General features: G+C 40.2%; 1 protein-coding gene across 6 annotated transcripts in view; it reads right to left on the bottom strand.

The window, feature by feature from the left end:
• Positions 1-23,998, bottom strand: part of herc4 (HECT and RLD domain containing E3 ubiquitin protein ligase 4) — a 160,002-nt gene that overhangs the window by 19,033 nt on the left and 116,971 nt on the right. For all 6 annotated transcript variants that reach the window (XR_005945633.1, XM_041209392.1, XM_041209393.1 and 3 more), the window contains 4 exons: positions 19,647-19,745; positions 15,879-16,046; positions 7,415-7,558; positions 5,502-5,668 (listed from right to left, as the gene is read on the bottom strand). Coding sequence is in view for 5 of the 6 variants with exons in the window: in XM_041209392.1 (XP_041065326.1) it covers positions 5,502-5,668; positions 7,415-7,558; positions 15,879-16,046; positions 19,647-19,745 (578 nt within the window). In the remaining variant the exon portion in view is untranslated. The remainder of the gene's footprint in view (positions 1-5,501; positions 5,669-7,414; positions 7,559-15,878; positions 16,047-19,646; positions 19,746-23,998) is intronic.

Here is a 23,998-nt window from a genome sequence, read left to right as displayed (position 1 = left end):
TATAAAGCTAACTGATTTTCTGGTGTAAAAGAATCAGGATATATACACACATGTACGTGAACAAAAGAAAAATGCAAAATTTGCACTCCTATAATGTCCAATATTTTAGCTGCAAATATCCTATGATGTCCGATATTTTAGCTGCAAATACATCTTTTTCACATAAAAACTGTGGTGGTGGGGGGTGAGAGGGAGGGAAAGAGGGTGATGAGAACAGATATCTTGGAGGGCTGTTGGCTGCAGGAGATCACAGATGGGAGGAGCCAGGCCATGGAGAGATTTGGAAACAAGGATGAGAATTTTTAAACTGAAGTGTTGCTTGACCTGGAGTCAAACTAAGTTAGTGTGCGCAGGGGTGAACCAGGTTTGGTGGGAGTAAAGATATGGGCAGCAGAATTTGGGAGCCTTAGGTTTATGGAGGATAGAATGTGTGAGGCCAGCAGAGATGCAGTAGAATAGTCACTTCTGGTGGTGACAAAGGCATGGAGGTTTCAGCAGCTGATGAGCTGAAGCAAGGGTGGAGTCAGGTGATGTTACACCAAAAAGAATAGGTGGTTTTAGGGATGCCACAGATACATGATTGGAAACTCTGTGTGGTGAACTTGTGAACAGTTTGGGTCGGCCTCAGGCAGGGAGAAGGGAATGGAGTCAGTAGCTAGGGAAAGGAGTTTGGAGCCAAGGCTGAAGGCAACAACTTTGACCTTCCCAATATTTAATTGGAGGAAATTTCTGTCATCCAGTACTGGATGTTGGACAAGAAATTTGATAATTTACAGAAAGTGGAGTAATCAAAAGAGAGTGGTGAGATAAAGCTGGGTGTCGTCACAGAGCGTGTGAAAACTAATATAAAAGCAAAAAACTGGATGCTAGAAATCCAAAACAAAATATCTGGAAAAACTCAGCATGTCTGGCAGCATCTGCGGAGAGGAACATAGTTAACGTTTCAAGTCCGTATGACTCTTCAAAAGAACTAAGTAAAAATAGAAGAGAGGTGAAAGCTAAGCTGGTTTAAGGGGGGTGGGACAGGTAGAGCTGGAAAGAGGGCCAGTGATAGGTGGAGATAGCCAAAAGATGTCAGACAAAAGGACAAAGAGGTGTTGAAGGTGGTGATATTATCTAAGGAATGTGCTAATTAAGGGTAGAGAGCAGGACAAGCAAGGTACAGATAGCCCTAGTGGGGGTGGGGTGAAGGAATTGAAAAAGGTTAAAAGGTAGAGATAAAACAATGGATGGAAATATATTTTAAAATAACAAATAGGTGGGAAAAGAAAAATCTATATAAATTATTGGAAAAAGGGGGGGGGGTTCGGACAGGAGGTGGGGATGGAGGAGAGAGTTCATGATCTCAAACTGTTGAACTCAATATTTAGTCTGAAAGGCTGTAAAGTGCGTGGTGGGAAGATGAGGTGCTGTTCCTCCATTTTACGTTGAGCTTCACTGGAACAATGCAGCAGGCCAAGGATGGACATGTAGGCATGAGAGCAGGGTGGAGTGTTGAAATGGCCAGCGACAGATCTTCCTTCCATAGCTTCCAACCTGATAGTCTCCCAACCTCGGACGGCCTGCTTCTACCTCCTAACCAAAATCCACAAACAGGACTTCCCGGCAGACCGATCGTGTCAGCCTACATCCGTGATTCCTCTGACACCCTACATCATATCAACAATTTCCAGTTCCCTGGCACCAACCACCTCTTCACCATGGACGTCCAATCCCTCTGCACCTCCATCCCCCACCGGGATGGTCTGATGGCTCTCCGCTTCTTCCTCGAACAGAGGCCCAAACAATCACCATCCACCACTACTCTCCTCCGTCTGGCTGAACTTGTTCTCACACTGAACAATTTCTCCTTCAACTCTTCTCACTTCCTCCAATTAAAAGGTATGGCTATGGGTACCCGCATGGGCCCCAGTTATGCCTGTCTCTGAGTATGTGGAACATTCCTTGTTCCAGTCCTACTCCGGCCCCCTTCCACAACTCTTTCTCCGGTACATCGATGATTACTTTGGTGATGCTTCATGCTCTCGTCTGGATCTGGAAAAATTTATTAAATTTTGCTTCCAATTTCCACCCCTCCGTCATGGTCCATCTCTGACACTTCCCTTCCCTTCCTTGACCTCTCTGTCTCAATTTCTAGTGATAGACTGTCCACCAATATCCATTACATGCCTACCGACTCACACAGCTACCTTGACTACAGCTCCTCACACCCCACTTCCTGTAAGGACTCCATCCCATATTCTCAGTTCCTTTGCATCTGTTCTGATGATGCCACTTTCAAAAACAGTTCCTCTGACATGTCTTCCGTCTTCCTTAACTGAGGTTTTCCACCCACGGTGGTTGATAGGGCCCTCAACCATGTCTGGCCCATCTCCCACGCATCCGCCCTCACAACTTCCTCTCCCTCCCAGAACCATGATAGGGTCCCCCTTGTCCTCACTTATCACCCCACCAGCCTCTGCATTCAAAGGATCATCCTCCGCCATTTCCGCCTACGCCAGCATGATGGCACCACCAAACACATCTTCCCTTCACCGCCCTTTCCACCCCCCACCCCCCTGCCGGGCGGCATTGCACAGGGATCATTCCCTCCGGGACACCCTGGTCCACTCCTCCATCAACCCCTACACCTTAACCCCCTCCCACGGCAGCTTCCCATGCAACCGTAAAAGGTGCAACACCTGCCCCTTTACAAACACCGCCTCAGCGTCTAATGGCCCAAACACTCCTTTCAAGTGAAGCAGCATTTCACTAGTACTTCCCTCAATTTAGTCTACCGCATTCGTTGCTCCCAATGCGGTTTCCTCTACATTGGAGAGATCAAACGCAGACTGGGTGACCGCTTTGCAGAACACCTTTGGTCTGTCCGCAAGCATTACCCAGACCTCCCTGTTCCTGGCCATTTCAACACTCCACCCTGCTCTCATGCCCACATGTCCATCCTTGGCCTGCTGCATTGTTCCAGTGAAGCTCAACGCAAACTGGAGGAACAGCACCTCATCTGTCGACCAGGCACTTTACAGCCTTTTGGACTGAATATTGAGTTCAACAATTTTAGATCATGAACTCTCTCCTTCATCCCCACCCCCTTTCCGATCCCCCCCCTTTTCCCAATAATTTATATAGATTTTTCTTTTCCCACCTATTTCCATTATTTTTAAATGTATTCCCATCCATTGTTTTCTCTCTACCTTTCAGCCTATTTCGATCGCTTCCCTTCACCCCACTCCCACTAGGGCTATCTGTACCTTGCTTGTCCTGCTTTCTACCCTTAATTAGCATATTCCTTAGATAATATCACCACCTTCAACACCTCTTTGTCCTTTTGTCTATCTCCACCTATCACTGGCCCTCTATCCAGCTCTACCTGCCCCATCCCCCTTAAACCAGCTTAGCTTTCACCTCTCTTCTATTTTTAACTTAGTTCTGTTGAAGAGTCATACGGACTCTAAACATTAACTGTGTTCCTCTCCGCAGATGCTGCCAGGCCTGCTGAGATTTTCCAGGTATTTTTATTTTTGTGTGAAAACTAATGCTATGTTTTTGGATGATGTTGCTGAGGGGCAGCATGTAGATGTGAAATAGGAAGGGGATAAGGAGCAATCCTTGTTGGACACCAGAGGTAGTGATGCTGGTGCGAGAATTAATTATTAGCTAAGCTATTTTGTTGATATAAATAATCAAATGCTACATTTTATAATTGTCAGAGAGCGGAACATTGATTTCCTTCATCTTAAATTGAATTCTTTTCCCAAATTAAAAACGATGAACTTGAATGCAAACAGAAGTTTTAGTTATTGTGTTTTGTTGATAATTGGAATGTTTACCATTTCTAAAAAAGCTGAGGGAGGCAGGGAGCAAAAAAAAAAATGCATTCAGGAATCAATCACAAAAAAAAAATCAAATAAAATGTTTGTAGTGATTCTTCCTTAGAAAATTACGAACTAGTAATCCTGCCTTCAAGTTATATTGTCAGGCCCATGCCCTCCCTGCGCTGAAAGATATCAGCAGAGTAATTTTAAACTGTTCTCACCAGTTGGGAATTGGGCAACAGCAATCTGACTGCCTGATTTTTCTTTCTATTTGGCTTCTTTAGTTTTGTCTCCAGCATATAGCACACTCGGTAGTCAACACCCTATGTCAGAATTCTATAGGTTACTGTAGCACTTAGCATTTAGTCCTGGGAATTTTGAATCTGGGTTTATCCATATGCATTTGTTCTAACCCAAGGGTAGATCTTGATTTTCAAATTATCAGACCATACCCCAAAAAAAGTCATAAGAAATCTTTTAAGATTATGTCTTGCGTAGTTTCTGTAGAAGAGTTCCACTTGAAACACACAAGTCCTACCAAAGGCAACTTGAGACTTTGGGCTGATCTGGAGGAGTGGCCAGGATGGATTGTCTTTTATTCTTTCATGGGATGTGGGTATCACTGGCTAGGCCAGCATTTGTTGCCCATCCCTAATTGTCCTTGAACTACACCATTTCAGAGAGTAAGTTAAGAGTCAACCACGTTGCTGTGGGTCTAGAGTCACATGTAGGACAGGCCAGGTAAGGATGACAGATTTCCTTCCCTAAAGGTCATTTGTGAACCAGATGGGCTTTTATAACATTTGATGATAGTTTCATGGTCACCATTACGGAAATTAGTTTTCAATTCCAGAATTAATGCATTCAAATTCCACCAGCTGCTGTGGTGAACCCATGTCCTCAAAGCATTAGCCTGGGACTCTAGATTACGAGTCCAGTGACATTACCACTACACCACCATCTTCCCTTATGCAGTAACATCTGGAAGGAGGAACATCTAGACAAAAGGAGTTGATGGAGGCCAGTCACAATCCATTACTGTTTCAATTATTTTTGCTTTCATTTTTTAAAAGATTTACTTCTTGGAATTATTTTTCTGATGCTTTAAAAGGTTCCACTGACATCCCCTGGAGCCCCAAGACAGTTACAGCCACCAGGAATGCCCTTGCTTTCTAAACCTGCTCATAGCATGAGGACTGAGTATTTGTATTTTGAGTAATGTGGATTGATACCATGAATGCAGTAGAATTTGCTTTAGGGTTTCCTCAAAATGTAGTAAAATAGAGTTGGCCCCCACCGAGAGGGAAGAAGTTTAAGACTGAAGGGAAAACGTGATAACAGATTAAACAGCTGGAATAAAAGCAAGCACTAAAGGTGGCACTTATTCTACTTACAGAATACCAATAAGCTACTGAACCTGGTTCTAAAATTTAGAAAATTTAATACTAGAAACATATAATCTTCTCAGAACCATTGGGATGGGGAAAGAAGGCAGAAACAGTTGATATTCTTGTGCTGATCTGGAGGCTTTTAGATGATGAGAGCTATCTGATATCATGATAAATTTTAGGAGTGCACCTAACCCTGTGATTTTCTCAGAACCAATTACCTTAAGACACATTCTTGCTGTGTGTGAAGCAAGTTTGAATGAATATGAACTATTTTTAAAAAGTAGTCACATTAACGAACCTGCCAACGATAGGCATCAATTCTTTCAGGTCATCCAAGGTAGGTTTCTGCTTTAGCAGTTTCTTATACAAAGCCAACGGAAAATGCAGGTCAACAATTGTAAAGTTGTAGATGGCAAGACCACAGACGACACCAATCAAATGAAATAAATCAATTTCTTCGAAGGTCTAAACAAGGTATCAAACAGAAACATTCATTGTAATGTTTGTTTTACTTAACAATACCTTCATATAATGCCACTATGCTGAGAGATTCTTAAAATTTTAAGTTCATAAAAAATTAAATCAAGTGGAATGTAGCAAAACTAACACACGATAGATCACCAAAGAGATAGTATTCAGGAGATAATTGTATTCTTCAATTATTTGTTGGAACCTCACTTTAACATTCCAAGAGTTTAAAAGAATAGCACAGTACTTAAGAGATATCATGGAGCTACTTCATTAAAGCAATCAAGGTTGGAAAGCAGCCAAGCCAAAAAAATGTTGTTATGTAAGAAAGCACTTTTAATTATATAACAGGTTTAACAATCTCAAGCTGTTCCAAAGCACTTTACAACTAATGTAGTTCTTTTGAAGTGTAGGTGTAAGGAAACAAAGTAGCCAATTTGCACACAGCAAGATTTCACACTCAAATGTGTGAATGATCAAGTGATCTAGTTCAATGATATTGATTGAGGGATAAGGATACTGGGATAACTCCCTTGCTCTTCTTTGAAAAGTGCTAAGAGATCTTTTACATTCATCTTAATGGGCAGATGGGCCCTTAGTTTAATACCTCATTCAAAAGATGGCATCTTTGACAGTGCAGCACTCCCTCAATACTATACTGAAGTGTCAGGCGAGAACACATGTTCAAGTCTCTGCAGTGAGGTTTGTACCCATGGTCTGAGATTCAAGATGAGAGTGTTAATACTGAGACACAGCTGACACCCTGTAATTAATGTAACTGGGGAGAACAATGGTATATTATATTTAATATAGATTAGTGTAAAGTATTATAGGAAAAAATGGGGCAAATATCAGTCAGAATGAAGATTAAAGAGATCTAGGGGTCTTTCGTACTCAATACTCACCATGCCCAATTACTTCAGAGCAATTAAAAAGCAAAGAGAATGTTGAACTATATTGCCAAAACAGTAGAATACAAGTCAGAGGAAATCATCCTCAAAATTTCACTGTTCCTGTCAGACTGTACTGTATCCAATTCAAAGGTGAGAGAAATAAAGACTGGAGGAACTTGGGCTTTTTAGCCTTGAAAGGAAGCAATAAGAGTTAGACAAGACAGTAAATGGCAAGGAAAATTGGAATGGTAAATTGGTTCATTCTATAAAGGTGACAAATTTAGGACTTATGTCAGGGAACTGTTCTATACACAGTGATCCATATACAGAATAGACTAATGATTGGAGTGGTGGTGGCAAAACTCCTGAAATTATGAAAGAAAATGAGGGAGTGGTGGGGGAGAACTATAGGTCTTCCATATTTAATGAAACAAAATGGGCTAAAAAAATCATTTGTAGAACCATGTAGATTTACTTTTAATGAAAACTTTTCTGGGGTGATGGGATGAAGAGAAATAGATGTACCAATAATGCTTTTATTATTTTCATATTTATAGTCACGAGACTTTCCAATTCTAATTAGGAGACTGGATGCCTATAGCTTTCTATTAAAAACGCATGTGTGAAGCTAGATAATCTTAATGCATTCATTAACGGGCATCTGTTAAGTGTTCAGGTTATGTAGTGCTAAAGTCATTGCATTCTCAGTTGATTTAACATAATGGAGTTTACTGGAAATTAGCATAGATGTCTTTGAGACCCTTTACACAAAATGGTTCAGTGCATTGAACCCATTTTTGGAATAAGAGATACAAAAGCATTACGCCATAACTGATTTTAACTTCCATACCTGAAATGAAAACCAAATGAGTCTAGATTCCTCATAGTACCGAAACATGCCATATTTAGGATCTAATAGGTCTCTCATAATCAAGAGGAAAAACTCTTTCCGGACACCTCCAGCATCCACAGCTTCTTCTCCAACGAAAATGACCTAAATGTGAAAAAAGGATGCAGAATGTCTGATCTAGAATCTCTGCAAGTACTTCATAAGTTATCACTTGCTACAAAACAATTTGGCAATTTTAGCCAAATGGAAAAATACCACCATTGTATAAAATTACATCTCTCTCCATCAGTGTAATGCTTTTCAATTACTTCTGAACTCAGAACATTTTGGGCACTTACTTACACCTCATGGGTTGCCACCAAATTTCTCTTCAGACTTGACAGCAATTCATGTAAATTTATACAAATAAATATTGCCCATATCTTGAGGTGCTGTTTACAATAAATCATAATACACATTTATAATGATGTTATATTATGGAGGGCAAGATACCCAGGCTACTGATCTACAGTGACAATCAAATTCCAATTTTCATACAAGGCACTCTGGAAATTTTACCAATGCTTTGAGGATTAAGCTCTATATCTGTCCAATGTTTTATGAAAATCATAAATGAGTACATTTTATACATGTATTTAATTTTTATCCTTTACCATTTTTAAGGCTATTCATACATAACAAGATGGTATGTAAGATGCACCAAGAAGTAGGTACTTAGAAAGCAATGCAGGAGAAGGGGTCTAGTTGCACTGGCATTCTAATAACATGAGGTGCAATATTGGCTTTTTGAATATGGGGTTTCTAGGGTTTTGGCAGCATTGGGGTGGGATCTTTTCACATGGCATCACTGAGGAGGCAGACCCGAAGTTTTGTGAAACTTAGGTTGTGGACAGTGACCTATGAACACTTTGGCTTTTTAGTTAATTCCTGAGATCTATGAGGAGTGAGGGATGAGGGAAAGTTAACCCAGCACCAGAAGATTGTGGTAGTGGTGATGGCCAGCTGCCTGACTGAACTGCAGCTGTCATGTGGTGCAGGTACTCCAACAATGCTGTTTAAGGAATTTCGGGATTTCAATCCAGTGACAATAGAGTAATGCCAATGTATGCTCATGTCAGAATGGTGCGTGACTTAGAGGTGCATAGTGTTCCCATGCACCTGCTGCCCTTGGATTCAGGATGCTCAGCTGAAGAAACCTAGTACAATTGTAGTCACGGTGTGTCAATGGTAAAGGAAGTGAATATTTAAATTAGCAGATGGGTTGCCAATAAAGTGAAGCGTTTAGTTCTGGGTAATGTCAAACTTGTTAATTGTTGAAGTTTCAATCTTCCAGACAAGCAGGAAGTATTCCAACACACTCCAGTATTTTGCATTGTAGATGGTGCAGAAGCTCTTCAGAGTCAGGTGGTGAGCTGCTCACCATAAAATACCTATACTTCTGATCTTCTAGCGAAGGCATTCAAGAGGCTGGCCCAGTTCTGTTGCTGGTCAAGAGTAATCAGGATGGATGTTGTTGACAGGGAATTTGGTGATTGTAATGCCATTGAATGTCAAGGCAGGGAACAGAATTATGCTCGTTCTTGTTGGAAGTGGTCACTGCCTGGCAAATTCCGTAAATTCCAAAGAATCCAAAAATGAAACTGCTCAACAGTTGTCCCGCATGTCTACAATGCTTATTACTTCTCATCCCTCTTAAATTCCAAAGATCTGACTGTGGTCCTTTCTGAACTTCCTTACTTTACCCCACTATTGCCAAAGCATTCAGCTTTAAACCTCTTTAAAACCCCCACTTTTCCCAACATTTTACTCCTCATCCTCTTGTCAAAACCACAAAAAACTTCCCAAAACCCATCTTTTCCACAGCCCTTCTAATCTTTCCCTCCATGGCTCAGCATCCATTACCTTTTCATAATTGTCCATCCAGTCTATAAAGTGTTCAGTCACTTTCTGTTATAGACACTATCTAAATATAAGGTGTTGTCTGCCTCTCATTATTAATATGGCAATCATCTTGTTAAAACCAACTGGTAGTTAAACAGGTAAGAATTATCCCAACTGAATAGAATAAAAAGTACAGCTGGAACACTTTGGGTGGAAGCTAATAGCACTGGAGTTGACTTGGAAATAAACCAGCTTTAACCAAGAGACCTGCCTGGATTAATTCTTTCACCACAAGCTCTTACTGTGAGTAACATGGTAGCAGAGGATGAACTTTAAGCTTTGCTGATTGATTGCTGTATGTGAAACTCTGTCTTAGTCCTCCGAGGAAAATGAAGTGTACTGTTGCTGACAATTTAAGTTATGGAATGGCGGAAGGACGGTGCAAAATCACAAGCTTTGACTATCCACCAATTTTTTCTGACTCTGAACCTTATCAGCTGAAGTTGAAATGTGGACCCAGGTTACTGCTATACCCCAGAAGAAGCAAGGTATGGCTTTGGCATTATCACTACCAGCCAAAAGTAAGATAAGGAGTAAAGTATTGTCAGAGTGGAAAGTGGATGATCTGGATCATGAAGAGGGATTAAACCATCTGATACCCTTTTTGTAGAACTTATCCAAAAATTGAGAGTTATTAGAAGTGTATGAAGGATGATCTTTGATAGGTTTAGGAAGTCAGATGATCAGTTCATGGAAGAATATATCATGGATTTTGATAAATGGTACAGAAGACTACAGTGATTTGAACTTGAAACTCCAGAATTGGTATTGGCATTTAAATTACTGGACTGTGCTCGCATTTCCCCATGTTGATAGTCTTTTAGTACTAACAGGGGTTCAGTTCTGGGAGAAAGAACCTCTATTAGATCAAATGGCTGCTGCCCTAAATAAATTTCTGGTGAAACAGTTGTTCCCTGCCACTTTGTTAGCAAATGCGAACCACTATGCTGTAAAACAAAGGATGGAAGATTTAATGGTGACCGAGTTTTGTGGTCGACCAAATATTAGACGAAGATTCCAATACAAACATGGGGTTAATGACAAGAGGTCTGAAAATGGTCGTAACTCTAGCCAATTTGAGAATCAGGACAAAAAGCGTGTCTGGGATGGTGATCGTAAATGTTTAAAACCAAAAAAATGCAAGGGGAACGGTTAATCGGTGTTATTCCCAGTACCGTTACACAATGAACTGCCCACAGCCTAGGAATCGTGTTTTTGAAGTGACCCACGAGACAGATTCCTCCGAAACTGAAAATGATGATGGTGACTGCCATGATGGAATTGCATTGATCAGAGTTTGAATCCAATGATGAGTATCTTGATGGTAGATTCCTTCAACTGTGCAGTTCTGGACAGTGGTTGCACTTCTACGGTATGTGGCATGGACTGGCTTAACTGCTATCTGGAGTCTCTTGATGCGGCAGACTGGCGCAAGGTCAAGGAGTATGAAAGCTCTACCTGCTTCAGGTTCGGAGATGACAATACCTTAACATCCTCCCTTGTAAGATAGCAGGGATCAATCTGTTTATCAGTACTGATGTGATTTCTAGTGAGATACCGCTATTGTTGAGTTGATCTGCGATGAAGGCTCAGATGACACTAGACATGAAGAGCAACTGTGTTTGGGAAAAATGTGGATCTCCATTTTACTTGGTCAGGCCATTACTGTTTGTCACTAAGAAAGCCAGAGATTTCTCATCAAAAAGTTCATGAAGTTTGTTAACTGCTGAGAATGAGAACTTGGTGGACAAAAAGATCATTTGGAAATTACATAGGCAGTTTGCACACCTGGCGCCACAGAAACTGAAGACTCTGATTCGAGATGCGGAAGTGGTCGATAAAGGTTATGATCTTATTGAACAAGTCACTGCTCAGTGTGAAATTTGCCTTCAATATCGCAAGACACCACTGCGACCGCCACTAGCCAGGGAGTTTAACGAAGCAGTGGCAATGGACTTGAAAGTTTGGGACAAGGAAAGGGTTTTTTTTTTAACTACACTTCTTAGATATGGCAACCAGATTTAGTCTATCCACTGTGATACATAGTAAAGACAAAAAGGAGCATTGTCGATAAGGTCATGGAGAAATGGGTTGGAACACCAATGAAGTTCCTCACAGATAATGGTGGGGAATTCGCCAATGAGGAATTGCGAGATATGTGCGAAAATTTAAACATCATAGTTATGCACACGGCAGCTGTTTAGGAACGGTCTTTGAAAGAAACCATGCGGTAATAGATGACATGTTACATATAATATTATCTGATCAACCAGGTTGTAAACTGCAAACAACGTTAGCATGGGCGGTCACGTAAAGGACTCTCTGCAAATGGTACAGTCCGTATCGTTTGGTGTATGGAAGAAATCCGAAGTTATCTTCGGTGTTGTCAGATGCTCCCCCTGCTCTAGAAGAGACTAGCATTAGCTCTATTTTTCTGCTCATCTGAACGCTTTGCACGTGGACAGAAAAGCTTTCATTAAAGCTGAGGTTTCAGAGAAAATTTGGCGGGCCCTACGCGGTGTGCATGAGACCATCAGGAATACAGTTTGGACAGGGAGACATGGTGCATTATAAAAGGGAAGGCCAGAAAGAGGAAAGGACCTGGCAAGGTTATAGGGGGTGTTGGGAAAGTAGTAATTGTACAACACTGTAATCAAACCGTTAGGGTACATTCTTCACAGTTAATTGGTACTGACTATATTTTTAGAGGTTCTGAACAGGACATAGAACGTGAGGAGGCACCATGCACTTCACATACACCTACACTGGGTAGTTATGAGGAGCAGACAACAGCAGATACAGGGTTGACTGACTACAAACAAAGTAATACTGAGGTACAGGACCAAGCTATTCGTCCAAAACAGCAATTATCCAAAGTAGGAATGAAGTTAACATACATGCCAGAAGGGACCAGTGTGTGGAAGAATGCCACCATTATAGAGAGAGCAGGAAAGGCCACTAGATACAAACATTGGCTAAATGTGCAGGATGAAGGACAGGAGACAAGACCTATCGATTGGCAAACCGAGGTAAAGATGTGGAAACCCAAAAAGTGCAGTATGAGTTCCGACAGTGGACCAGAAAGTGGCTGTGGCCCTAGAAAAAGATCACGGGCTTGCGAACTGAGTTCTGTTCGCATGGGAGGATGATCATATAGTAGCAGCCCAGAAAGGGAGAGGAATGAGAGTAGAGGCCGTGGCTTAACAAGGAAGACTAGAGAGCAAGCTAGCAATCTCAATAGTAGAAGTCCTTATGACAGAGATTTTAGTAGATGCTAATAAATTGGAAAGTAAGCTGATAAAGGAAGGCAAACGGAAAGAGTTAGAAAGTTGGAAGGAATTTGGGGTATATTCTGAAATACCTGACAGAGGACAACCAGCTTTATCTCAGATGGATCTGTACAGAAAAGGTACTCCCAGACAGCATGTATAAGACCAAAGCAAGATTAGTAGCCCGCGGCTTTGAAGACACTAGGAGATCAGGATGTCAGAATGAACTTACCTACTGCGAGGAAAGTGAGTTTGACGGTTTTTAGCTATTTTGGCATCCTATTCCTGGGAGTGCAAATCGATTGATATAAAGCCTGCATTTTTACAGGGGGAGAAGTTTCAAAGGGAGGTTTTTTGAAGCTGAGGATGTAGAAGGAAAGCTATGGAAATTGAATAAGTGTGTTTATAAGTTGAATGATGCATCAAGAATATGGTATTTTTCTGTGAGGTCTGCCTTGTTGAAAATAGGTTGCATTCAGTTAAAGGCAGGCTCCGCGTTGTTCTATTGGTACCATAAGGATAAATTAGCTGGGATCTTTATCATGCATGTTGATGATTTCCTGTGGGGAGGATCTGTATAATTTGAACAATGGGTAATCGAGAAGATAAAGAAGGAATTCCAGGTTGGAAGTCAGGCTTCTAGGGCCTTTAAATACATAGGTTTAGACATTAAGCAGAGCAATTTAGGAGTGACATTGAATCAACAATCTTATCTAGAAAATGTTGATTATATCCCAATAATTCGTGGTAGATCCTCACAGAAGACTCTGCTACCAAGGAAGAAATGGAACAGTTGTGAAGTTTGTTTGGGCAGTTGAAATGATTGTGCATTCAGACTAGGCCTGACGCTAGTTATAATGAGTACCATGATGAAACATGCGACGAGTTCCGAGAGCAAACAAAACACTTAAAATTAAATTCTAAGAGACGTATGCTCAAGTTTCCAGCCTTGGGTGATCCAGAAGGTATGAGTTTGATCATTTTTAGTGATGCTTCATATGCCAATCTTCCAGGTGGGTACTCTAGCACAGCAGGGTTCATCATTTCTTGGTGAGAATGATAAATGTTGTCCATTGGCTTGGGAAGCCAAGAAAATAAAAACAGTAGTGAAAAGCACCTTAGTAGGAGCATTGGATATTGGGGTTTACTTGTCCAATATACTGACTGAAATATTATATAAGGGGCAATGTGGGAAAAGTTTGCCCATAGAATGTTATGTTGATAACCAGTCTCTTTGGGACAATGTTCATTCTACAAAATGTCATGGAAAAGAGACTACGAATAGACCAGCATAAAGAAGGAGATGTTAGAAAGAAAGGAGATCTCTAAGATAAAATGGGTTGATGCAAGTCACCAACTATCAGACTGTTTTACAAAAAAGTACCTGCCCTAAGAAATTAAATGTGGTGTGTTTTCAAAATTGTTTTAATATAAAAAGAGGGTAATCTGTTAATATGGCAATCACCTTGTTAAAACCAATTAGTAGTTAAACAGGTGATGGGTATTAATTATCCCTACTGAATAGAATAAGAAAGGTACAGCTGGAACACTTTGGGTGGAAGCTACTAGGAAGTTAGTAGCACTGAGGAGTTGTCTTGGAAATAAACTGGCTTTAACCAAGAGACCTGCCTGGATTAATTATTCCACCACAACCTCTTATTATGAATAACACACACAACTAAAGGAGAATGCTTAAATTTTATAACAACTACTAAAGTGTGAGAGTAATCAGAATTTCTTCTGTCTGATACACTCATTCAATTCACTGGGAAAAAAGGAAATCAAATTCGGACATAGGCGCTTTTTTCCTGGTGCCCATTTCTTGCTGTCTCAGTTTGACATGATTTCAGAAGTAAAAATGAAAGCATTTATTTAAAAGTTCAGTTGAAAACTTACTCAAATCCATTGACGGTTTGCAGTAGAACAAGTTGAAATACTGTTATAGACAGGAGCAATTTGGCTTTTATCGCTCAAAAGAAAAGCAAATCTGCAACATTTATACAGCGACTAGTCTGTCATGCTTGAATCTGGATTTTCCCCCATACTTACACAGCACCGGTTTTTTCAAACCAAAACTCAAAACTGAATGTCTTTGTAGTTTTGCACCTAGCTTTTCTTATTTTGAATCATAGCCAAGCTAATCCCATCATTAATCTAAGCAAAACATTTGAATAGTTAGTCTGAAGTGCTAGATATTTTCTGGAAAACTGTAAACCTATGCTCAGAGTCTAGCAGGATCTACCTTGAAGGTGCTGGTCAAAAATATCAATCTAAGCTTTTGAGAGGGGTTAAAAGCCATTGGTAAAAACAAAAGGCAACTCAATGGGTACATTGTGATTTGTGTCTTCATTTTGTTTAAAATTTTATTTTGGACATTTCAAGTAATGGGAAATTGGAACAATTTTTTCTTCAGTGGAACTAAATTGGGAGACTAAACTGCTGGAAATACGCTGCATCTGAGGAGAGAGAAACAGACCTAATTTTACAGGACTCTGCCAGTGTGTTTGCAGGCAGGGGCTTACTGTAATATTCTGCAGGCGGCCTTCTCACTGTTTTCCACCCATCCCCAACCTGTCTACAATTTTGAGGTCAACAGGTGGTGGTCAGAGACTTGATTGTTGGGGGGGGGGGGGGGTGGGGGAGCCTGAAAGGTTACCCTACTCGGACCTCTGGTGGCGGTGGGGGGGGGGGGGGGGGGGGGGGGTGGGCACCTCATCACTGGACTCCTTCCCTGATTGGCCATCACTCCCGAGGTCTGCCGGGAGCAGCCGCCGTAGCAAGGATAATTTGGATATGGAATATTGGGGAACATTAAAAAAAATTCAAATACGGAACTTAATAAATTAAAAAATAAAAGCAAAATACTGTGGATGCTGGAAATCTGAAACAAAAATAAAATAGCTGGAAAAACTCAGCAGGTCTGACAGCATCTGCAGAGAGGAATACAGTTAACGTTTTGAGTCTATATGACTTTTCATCAGAACTGTGGAAAAATAGAAATGAGGTGAAATATAAGCTGGTTGAGGGGGGGTGGGACAGGTAGAGCTTGATAGAGGGCCAGTGAAAGGTGGAGGCAAAGAAGAGGTTTCCAAAGATGTCATAGACAAAAGGGCAAAGGGATGTTGACGGTGGTGATACTGGCTAAGAAATGTGCTAACGGGGACATTAAGGGTAACATCTGTCACTTGCTCGTCCTGCTTTCTACAGACTTGAAACATTGAATTTAAAAATAGATCGTTTACAGACAAAACTACCTTCAATGGTTTCTTGAAGTCGACATTCTTGCTTTTCCTCAGTACTTCCACAGTGTCTTCAACAATATGGCCCCTTCGTACAATCAGCACAAGGCAAGGGTTAACTGTATCAACCACAGGCAAGAAAAAGGACGAAATGTTTTGTCTGTGTGCTTGGTCAACTGCCAACTGGAAACAGGAAAAGTTAGTGGTCAGTATTAGTTTAATTTTCATGCTGTTTTTCAAATAAAAACTTAGCATAAGCTGAAGGTGGAATATTTATCAGAAAAGCAAAGAATAAACCCATGAAAAAAATACATTTTTTTTAAATATAAATTAATTTCACAAAGCACTAGAAAGTTAAATGCTTCTTTTGCAGCAGCAAACAAGAGTCAATTTCACAATACGGTTCCTTTTTGCCACTGTTAACACTAAACGTTGCATTTTTAGCATTCAATTAAACAAGTGAATGCAAAAAACTTCCAAAATAAGCTTTAAGAATTTTTGTACAGCTTACTCGCCTTTAGATATGGTCCTGAGTAAAATTCACCTTATGTACAAATAGGATATTCTTGTTGTTCCAAAGATAAACTTACCTGGCCACTTTAAGAAATTCTACTTCTGGGTAGCCAGATTACCAGTCTCATACTACATATAAGCAACCACTATAAGCAAGCACTGTGGGTGTTCCTACAACACATGGGTTGCAACAGTTCAAGAAGGCAGCACACCACCACTTTAAGGGCAATCAGGAATGGGCATTAAATGCCGGCCTAGCCAGCAATGCCCACATCCTGTGAATGAATAAAAAAGACTTTGTTTCCATTGGACACAATGTGGTTGACTCTGAATTACTTTCTAAAATGGCTTAGCAAGCCACTCAGTTGTATTCAAGGCGGCAACTCACCAATACCTTCTCAAGGCAAGCAAGGATGGGCAATAAATGCTAGCGACACCCACATCTACTGAATGATGTAAATAAAAAAAACTAAATACAGCATTTCAAATCTCATTTTTTAAAACTTGCTCATGAGCTGTGAATGTCACTGGCAAGGTGAACATTTACTGCCCATTTCTATTTGTCCCTCAGGTGTTGGTGGTAAGCTTATTATTTAAGAGTCAGTGTGGCACAGATGGAGGTTGTTTCTGAACCGCTACAGTTTGTATAGTGAAGGAACACCCACAGTCAGGAAGGAGTTCCAAGATTTTGACCCAAGAACAGTTCCAACAACACTCAAGCTAAATAGCATTCAGGACAAAGCAGCCCACTTGATTGGCACCCCATCCACAAACATTCAATCCCTCCACCACCAACACACATTGTGTACCATCTACAAAGATGCCCTCCAGACACTCACCACCTGCTCCTCCAGACACTCACCACCTGCTCCTCCAGACACTCACCACCTGCTCCTCCAGACACTCACCACCTGCTCCTCCAGACACTCACCACCTGCTCCTCCAGACACTCACCACCTGCTCCTCCAGACACTCACCACCTGCTCCTCCAGACACTCACCACCTGCTCCTCCAGACACTCACCACCTGCTCCTCCAGACAGCAACTTTCAAACTCACAACCATCTAGAACAGCAAGGGCAACAGATGCATGGAAACATCACCTGGAAAATTCCCCTTCAAGCTACTCATCATCCTGACTTGGAACTGTATCACTGGGTTAAAATCCTGGAACTCCCTATCAGCACTGTGGGTCTACTTACACCACATGGACTGAAGCAGTTCAAGAAGCTCACCACCACCTTCTCAAGGGCAGTTAGAAATGGGCAATAAATGCTAGCCTCACCAGTGTTGCCTACATCCCATGAATTATTTAAAAAAAAGGATAGCAAGTAACTTGGAGGGGAGCTTGCAGATGGTCATGTCCTCATATGTCTGTTGCCCATGTCATTCTGGGTAGAGGTCATGGATTTGGAAGGTGTTGTCAAATGATCCTTGGTAAGTTGCTGCAGTGCATCTTGTAGATGGTACATTCTACTACCACTGTGTTGGTGGTGCAAGGAGTGAATTTTAAGGTGGTGGATGGGGTGCCAATGAAGCAGGCTGCTCTGTCCTGGATGGCGTTGAACTTTTCAACTGCTGTTGTAAGGCAAGTGATAAGTATTCTATCACACTCTTCACTTCTGTCTTATATATAGTGGACAAACTTTAGGGAGTCAGGCAATGACTTAGTCATCACAGAATTCATAGTCTCTGACCTGCTCCTGTAGTCAGTGTTTATATGGCTAGTCCAGTTCAGCTTTTGGTCAATGATAACCCCCAGGATGTTGATGTTGGGGGATTCAGCAATAGTAATGTCATTGAACATTAAGTTGAACTTGGAACTGCTCCTGGCAGTTTTCATCCCATCTGGGAGCAATGCAAGAACAGATACACTAAACAACTCTAAAAGTTCATTAATATCTGCTTAAAGTCTTATGTCTAAACAGACATATCTAAACTAACAATTCTCAATCCTTGTTGCATAAAATGGTGGCAGGGCCCATACACATCAAATATCTGAAACTTCCTTTCAATGAATGTATGAAGTATAAGTAAAACTTCAGCCTCAATTGAAACTAAAATCTTAGGCAAGATAGATGGAACTAAAGTTATCCACATGACAAAACATTACTAACCTCAGGGCCAAGATAAATTAAAATAACTATATTGTGCAAAAGAAAATGAAGATCACAGAAAATTCACTAGTTTAAAAAACGCTTCTACATTAGCCTCCACTACAATATGCTTGTATACAACAAAATTAATAAAGTCAATGTATGTGCAGAATACCACAGCTTCCCAAGGCAAATGTTTTCATTTCATAATCATGAATAACTAGCTTGACAATATTTTCAATTCTACATAAAAAAGTTATTGAGACAACTAGATCTGTTGCTCTAATAAAGGGTTAATTCTCTGACTGGACTGAACACCGAATACCTAGATTGTACTTATTTGTGACTGATATTGACAATACTTGTGTGGTCTTCTAGGCATGTGACCAACAAAGAATTTGACTGAAACAAAGCACATTTAGGGCTTTAGTTTTGTCAATGTCACTATGATCGATTCACTGTCAGACCTTGGATTAGGCAAGTATTTCTCTAACCATTTAGTAAGGGCCTCCTGCACTAAGACTAGGAGTTCATTGTTCTTTGAGCCAGAATTACTTTCCAATGCATTAAGCCCTCTCATGAAGTCTAAAGCAAGATTCGCATATTGAATAAAAGCAAAATACTGTGGATGCTGGAAATCTGAAAAAAAAACAGGAAATGCTGGAAAAACTTTGTTTCTCTCTCCACAGACCTACTGAGTTAACATTGAGTCCAATATGACTCTTCCTCAGTCAAACATTTTAAAACCAGAAACTGACACTGATTAGTACATGGTATAAGATGCTTCAATAAAAAGTCTTTTTCTTAAGATGGCACCAGTGAAACAGTAACCTGGTATTTTAAGTTTGCAACATACTTGTCTTATTACATAAAATCAATATTTACATAAAAAAGTTTCCTTAAATTTTGTTGTCATTTTACTTAAAACAAGTTATCGATGGCACAAAACACTAGCAAAAAACCGAATACACAATATTAATTAGGAAATCCGTCAATTCTGAAGGTGGTCAGGAATAGGAAAAGTTAATTACTTCTTTCCATAGACGCTGCCTGACCTGCTGAGTACTTCTAGCATTTTCTAGTTTCAGGTTTCCTGTAGTATTTTGTTTTTAAATAAATAAGGTATCAAAAAAAAAGGCATTTTTAATTTCTGAACCAACAGAAAATTTTCTCACCTGCATTTGTAAAATAGCATCTGTCTGTAATAGTGTTGTTTTTGCTTGGGCATCAAATACAAATGGATAAGTACAAATTGTAATTGGCATATCTGGCATCTAAAAATAATTTAAAAAAATGAGACTTGCATCACATGGAGTGAAGACATTTCCATTCTTAAATGTTAATTGAGTACAAATTAGAATGGAGTCTGAAAGGTAGACTTGAGATCAACACCTGCAAATAAATGCACAATACAAAACATGGACAACAGGCAGAAAGTGCCAAGCTTGTATTATCTGCTCCAATGTCAAAGTATTTTGATAAAACAGCAGAAAATTCAGTAGAGGAGAAAAAAAGATTTAGTGTTTGCCCATATAGATTTACAACATACGAATTAGGAGCAAGCCATTCAGTCCCTCGAGCCATTCAATAAGATCATGGCTGATCTGAATGTAACCTCAATCCCACATTCCTGCCTACCCCTGATAACTCAAATAATAAGAACTTGCATTAATACCACCTTTCAGGATCTCAATGTTCCGAAGTGTTTTAGAGCCAATGATGGTGCTTTTTTTTTGAAGAGTAGTCATTGTTGTAAAGTAGGGAAAACAACAGCCAATTCGCATACATTTCACAATAAGGAATGTTATAATGACTGATGATCTGATCTACGTTTGCTGAAGAGTCAAAATTTACCAGGAAGAATTCCCCTGTTCTTCCTTAGAATAGTGCCATGGGATCTAATGTTCACCTGACAGAACAGACATCTCATCCAAAAGCACCTCCAACATTTCAGCACTCCCTCAGTTCGGCAGGTGTAGTGGTACTGTTACTGGACTAGTAATCCAGGGGCCCAGGCTAATGTTTGGGGACATGGGTTCACCATGGCAGCTGGTAGATTTAAATTCAATTAATAAAATCTGGAATTGAAAGTTAGTCTCAGTAATAGTGATCATGAAACCATCATCAATTGCCATGAAAACCCATCTGATTTCCTGCTCCAAGTCTCTAGTGTGTGACCTGAACCTACAATCATCTGACTGAAGAGGCAAGAGGACTAGCACTGAACAGTGACAGAATAATAAATTAGAAGGGTATCTCATCACAAATGCCACATCAAAGAAAAATCTGGATCACTTGAGACAGGTAACAGACTGCCCATAGGTGCTGGAAATCTTCTGCATAAAAGGACATGGTGAAATTTCTAACTCAAGCCTCAGGGTGTAGACAGAAGGGCAGTCTGATGTTTTGGAAATCCTTTTTCCAGGCTTTTCTAATATCTGTTAAATTAGGTTATTGGCAAGTTTAGTAATTTTTCTCCAGTTCTGTTGAAGGGTCATGAGGACTCGAAATGTCAACTCTTTTCTTCTCCGCCGATGCCGCCAGACCTGCTGAGTTTTTCCAGGTAATTCTGTTTTTGTTTAGTAATTTCTTTCCCCCAGAATTGTATACTTTTGAATTTTTTTTTTATTCATTCATGGGATATGAGTGTTGGTGCCAAGGCCAGCATTCATTGCCATCCTAATTGCCCTTGAGACAGTGATGAACCAGCTTCTTGAACTGCTGCAGTCCATGTGGTGTGGGTATACCAACAATAAGGGAGGGAGGGAATCTTGGAAGTGGCGATGTTGCCATACCCTTGTCCTTGTGATAGAGGTCACTGGCTTGTTATACTAAACCGCATAAACTCAACTGGAGTAAAAAGGTAATAGTTGAAGATATTGTGAAGCATTATTTACTGGCTTGTGACTGGCAGATGAAGAAAAACCTTGAATAATTTGATCACTGTTTTGCGGGCTATTTAGTCCCATGCCAATTTTGCTTGTTTGTTTGAGCCAAACAATTATCCATTTGACTAAATGCAACCACATCTCTGTTGAATTACCCTTGTGTTATGCTGTAAGGATGTAATGACCTGGTGTTGTGACCGTTACTTCAAGTGGATGTGGGCTTTAAATGCAAGGCTATTATAAAGTTCAGCTCTTTTGTAATGTTTTTTTCACCATACATTGTTACTTACTTATTGATAGTTTGGATCAGTGATAGTACTCTTGCTCTAATCATAAAATCATAGATTCTAGCCCCATTGTACTTGAGTACATATATAAGCTGAGTGCTTAATTGTTGCAAGTGCAGTCTTTCAATGAAGCATTAAGTAGAGGCCCTGCCTGTCTGTTCATAAAAAAAGGACATAAACAAATCCCATATCACCATTCAGAGAGGAATTGGGAAGTTCTTCCATAAGAATTAGGTACAGAAGTAGACAATTCAGCCCCTCAAGCCTGCTCTGCCATTTGATAAGATCATGGCTGATCTGATTGTGGCCTCACCTCCTGTGTGCCCCCCATTACCCTAGACTCCCTTGATCAAAAACCTAACTCAGTTTTGTAGACATTCAATGACACAGCCGCCACTGCTCTCTGGGAAAGAGAATTCCACAGACTAATGACCCTCAGAAAAAAAAGATTCTCCTCATCTGAGTCTTAAATTGGAGGCCCCTAATTCTAGACTTCCCCACAAGGGGCAACATCCTCTCAGTATTCTAGTGTCCTGGCCAACTGGTATCCCTCAAATCAACAACACCAAAAACAATTATGTGGTGATCTACCTCACTGCTGTTTAGAGGACTTTGCCAACAGTGAGTACGTTTTAAAAGTAATTCTTTCTCTCTGAAGTAGTTTGGGACATCTGAGGATGCAAATTATATTACGCAAATACAAGTTTTGGGGGAGATGATGGCATCATGGTAAAGTCACTACCATGACAGCTGGTAGAATTTGAATTCAATCTGTAGAAAGCTGGTCTCAGTAACAGTGACAACGAAACTATCAATTGTTGTAAAAACTCATCTGGTTCACTAATGATGGCCTTGCCAGCGACACCCACATTCCATGAAAGAATAAAAAGTTTGCTCTTTTTCCTCTGTCCCAGATTTATAATATTCTTCTCATTGTTATGGACTGAGATAGGAGCGTGGAGTCAATTCCAGGCCCCACTTCTCCACAGGCCATAACAATAGTTTAAATGCTTAATTCACCCAAAAACCTAGCCAATTGTTTACCTTTGATATTGCTTTCCCAGCACAAAATGACTAACCCAGGCTTCTTTCAGTGAACACAAAAAAATTGACTAAAACAAATTACTTTTTAAAAAGCAGGTTAATAAACCAGTTAACATACAAGTTGTAGTTTAGAAATTAACAATTTCCTTTTTTAAAAACAGATGTTCGAACCCCGCACACACACAAACAAACACACAACAGGACAAAACAAACGGTCCCTTGCAAAGGATGGGGTATGCAAAAGTTTCTTTAAAAAAAGAATAAAATTTGAAGAGATCTCGATGTTGTTGATCTAACAGAATTCTGGTCATAATAGATCTGGAAGTTCTTTCAGACAGATTTTTTTGGTGAAACTGTCCTTGATGACTCTTATTTATCACAACTTTGCAGACTTTCAAAAAAAAAGTTATCCTGATGAGACATTTGAGGAAAGCTTAACACAAAAGGTGGGGCAGAGGGAGGGAAATAGAGAGTCTTTTCTTGCAGCTTGCTTCTAAGGCATATCCACATACACTCGCTTGAGAGACTCAGGTGTTCAAAGAATACTTCTCTCAGGCCAGGTGTTTTCAACCAATCTTTATCTGGCAAGAACAGTTTTTTGTTGACTTAGATGTACAAAGTATCTCTTTCCTCAGCAGGTGTTCCCTGCTGGACATCCATCTTTAACTGTGGTTTCTTGAAGAATGGCATATTCACAGCCTCAAATTATAAATAGGAACAGGAGTAGGCCATTCGGCCCTTCGAACCTGCTCTGCCATTCATTATGATCATGGCTGATCAATTAATATTGTACACTTTTAAAAAAGCTTGGGACGGAGAATGTCCAAAATCGGATACCTTTCAAATTTTCCAAAAATGAGTTCCTCACATCATTTATCGTATCCCAAAGAGCTGGTCATCTAAGCTGATAGTTTTTGCTTGCTATTCTTCCCACAATTCTTGGTTATACGTTCAACCACCACCCTTAATTATTTTAAAGTGTTTCAGTTAGTTGTCACTTGGCCTTTTTTTAAAAAAATAAATTATTTGCCCTACTCTTTTCTTACTTATTCTACTGAAAGAGAGACTTTAATACAAGTGATACCAAAGAGAATATTGGCAGACTGAAACTGTGAAGTATTTCATTCCCTGATACTTGGATCCCTACAAGCATCAGTTGTTATAACGATGAAAAATAGCTAATAGGAACGATCTAAAGGATTTGCACCTGTGGAACATTATGTTTCAGGGCATCTTAAAAACACACCTTTTGAACCAAGAAAGGAGGAAAAAAAACTTGTATAAACTGCTTTTAAAAAATGACAGAAC

Source organism: Carcharodon carcharias, chromosome 17, assembly GCF_017639515.1.
Source record: "Carcharodon carcharias isolate sCarCar2 chromosome 17, sCarCar2.pri, whole genome shotgun sequence".
Classification (NCBI taxonomy): domain Eukaryota; kingdom Metazoa; phylum Chordata; class Chondrichthyes; order Lamniformes; family Lamnidae; genus Carcharodon; species Carcharodon carcharias.
Note: the sequence above shows the minus strand (reverse complement) of the source record. Positions and strands in the feature narration are given on the sequence as shown.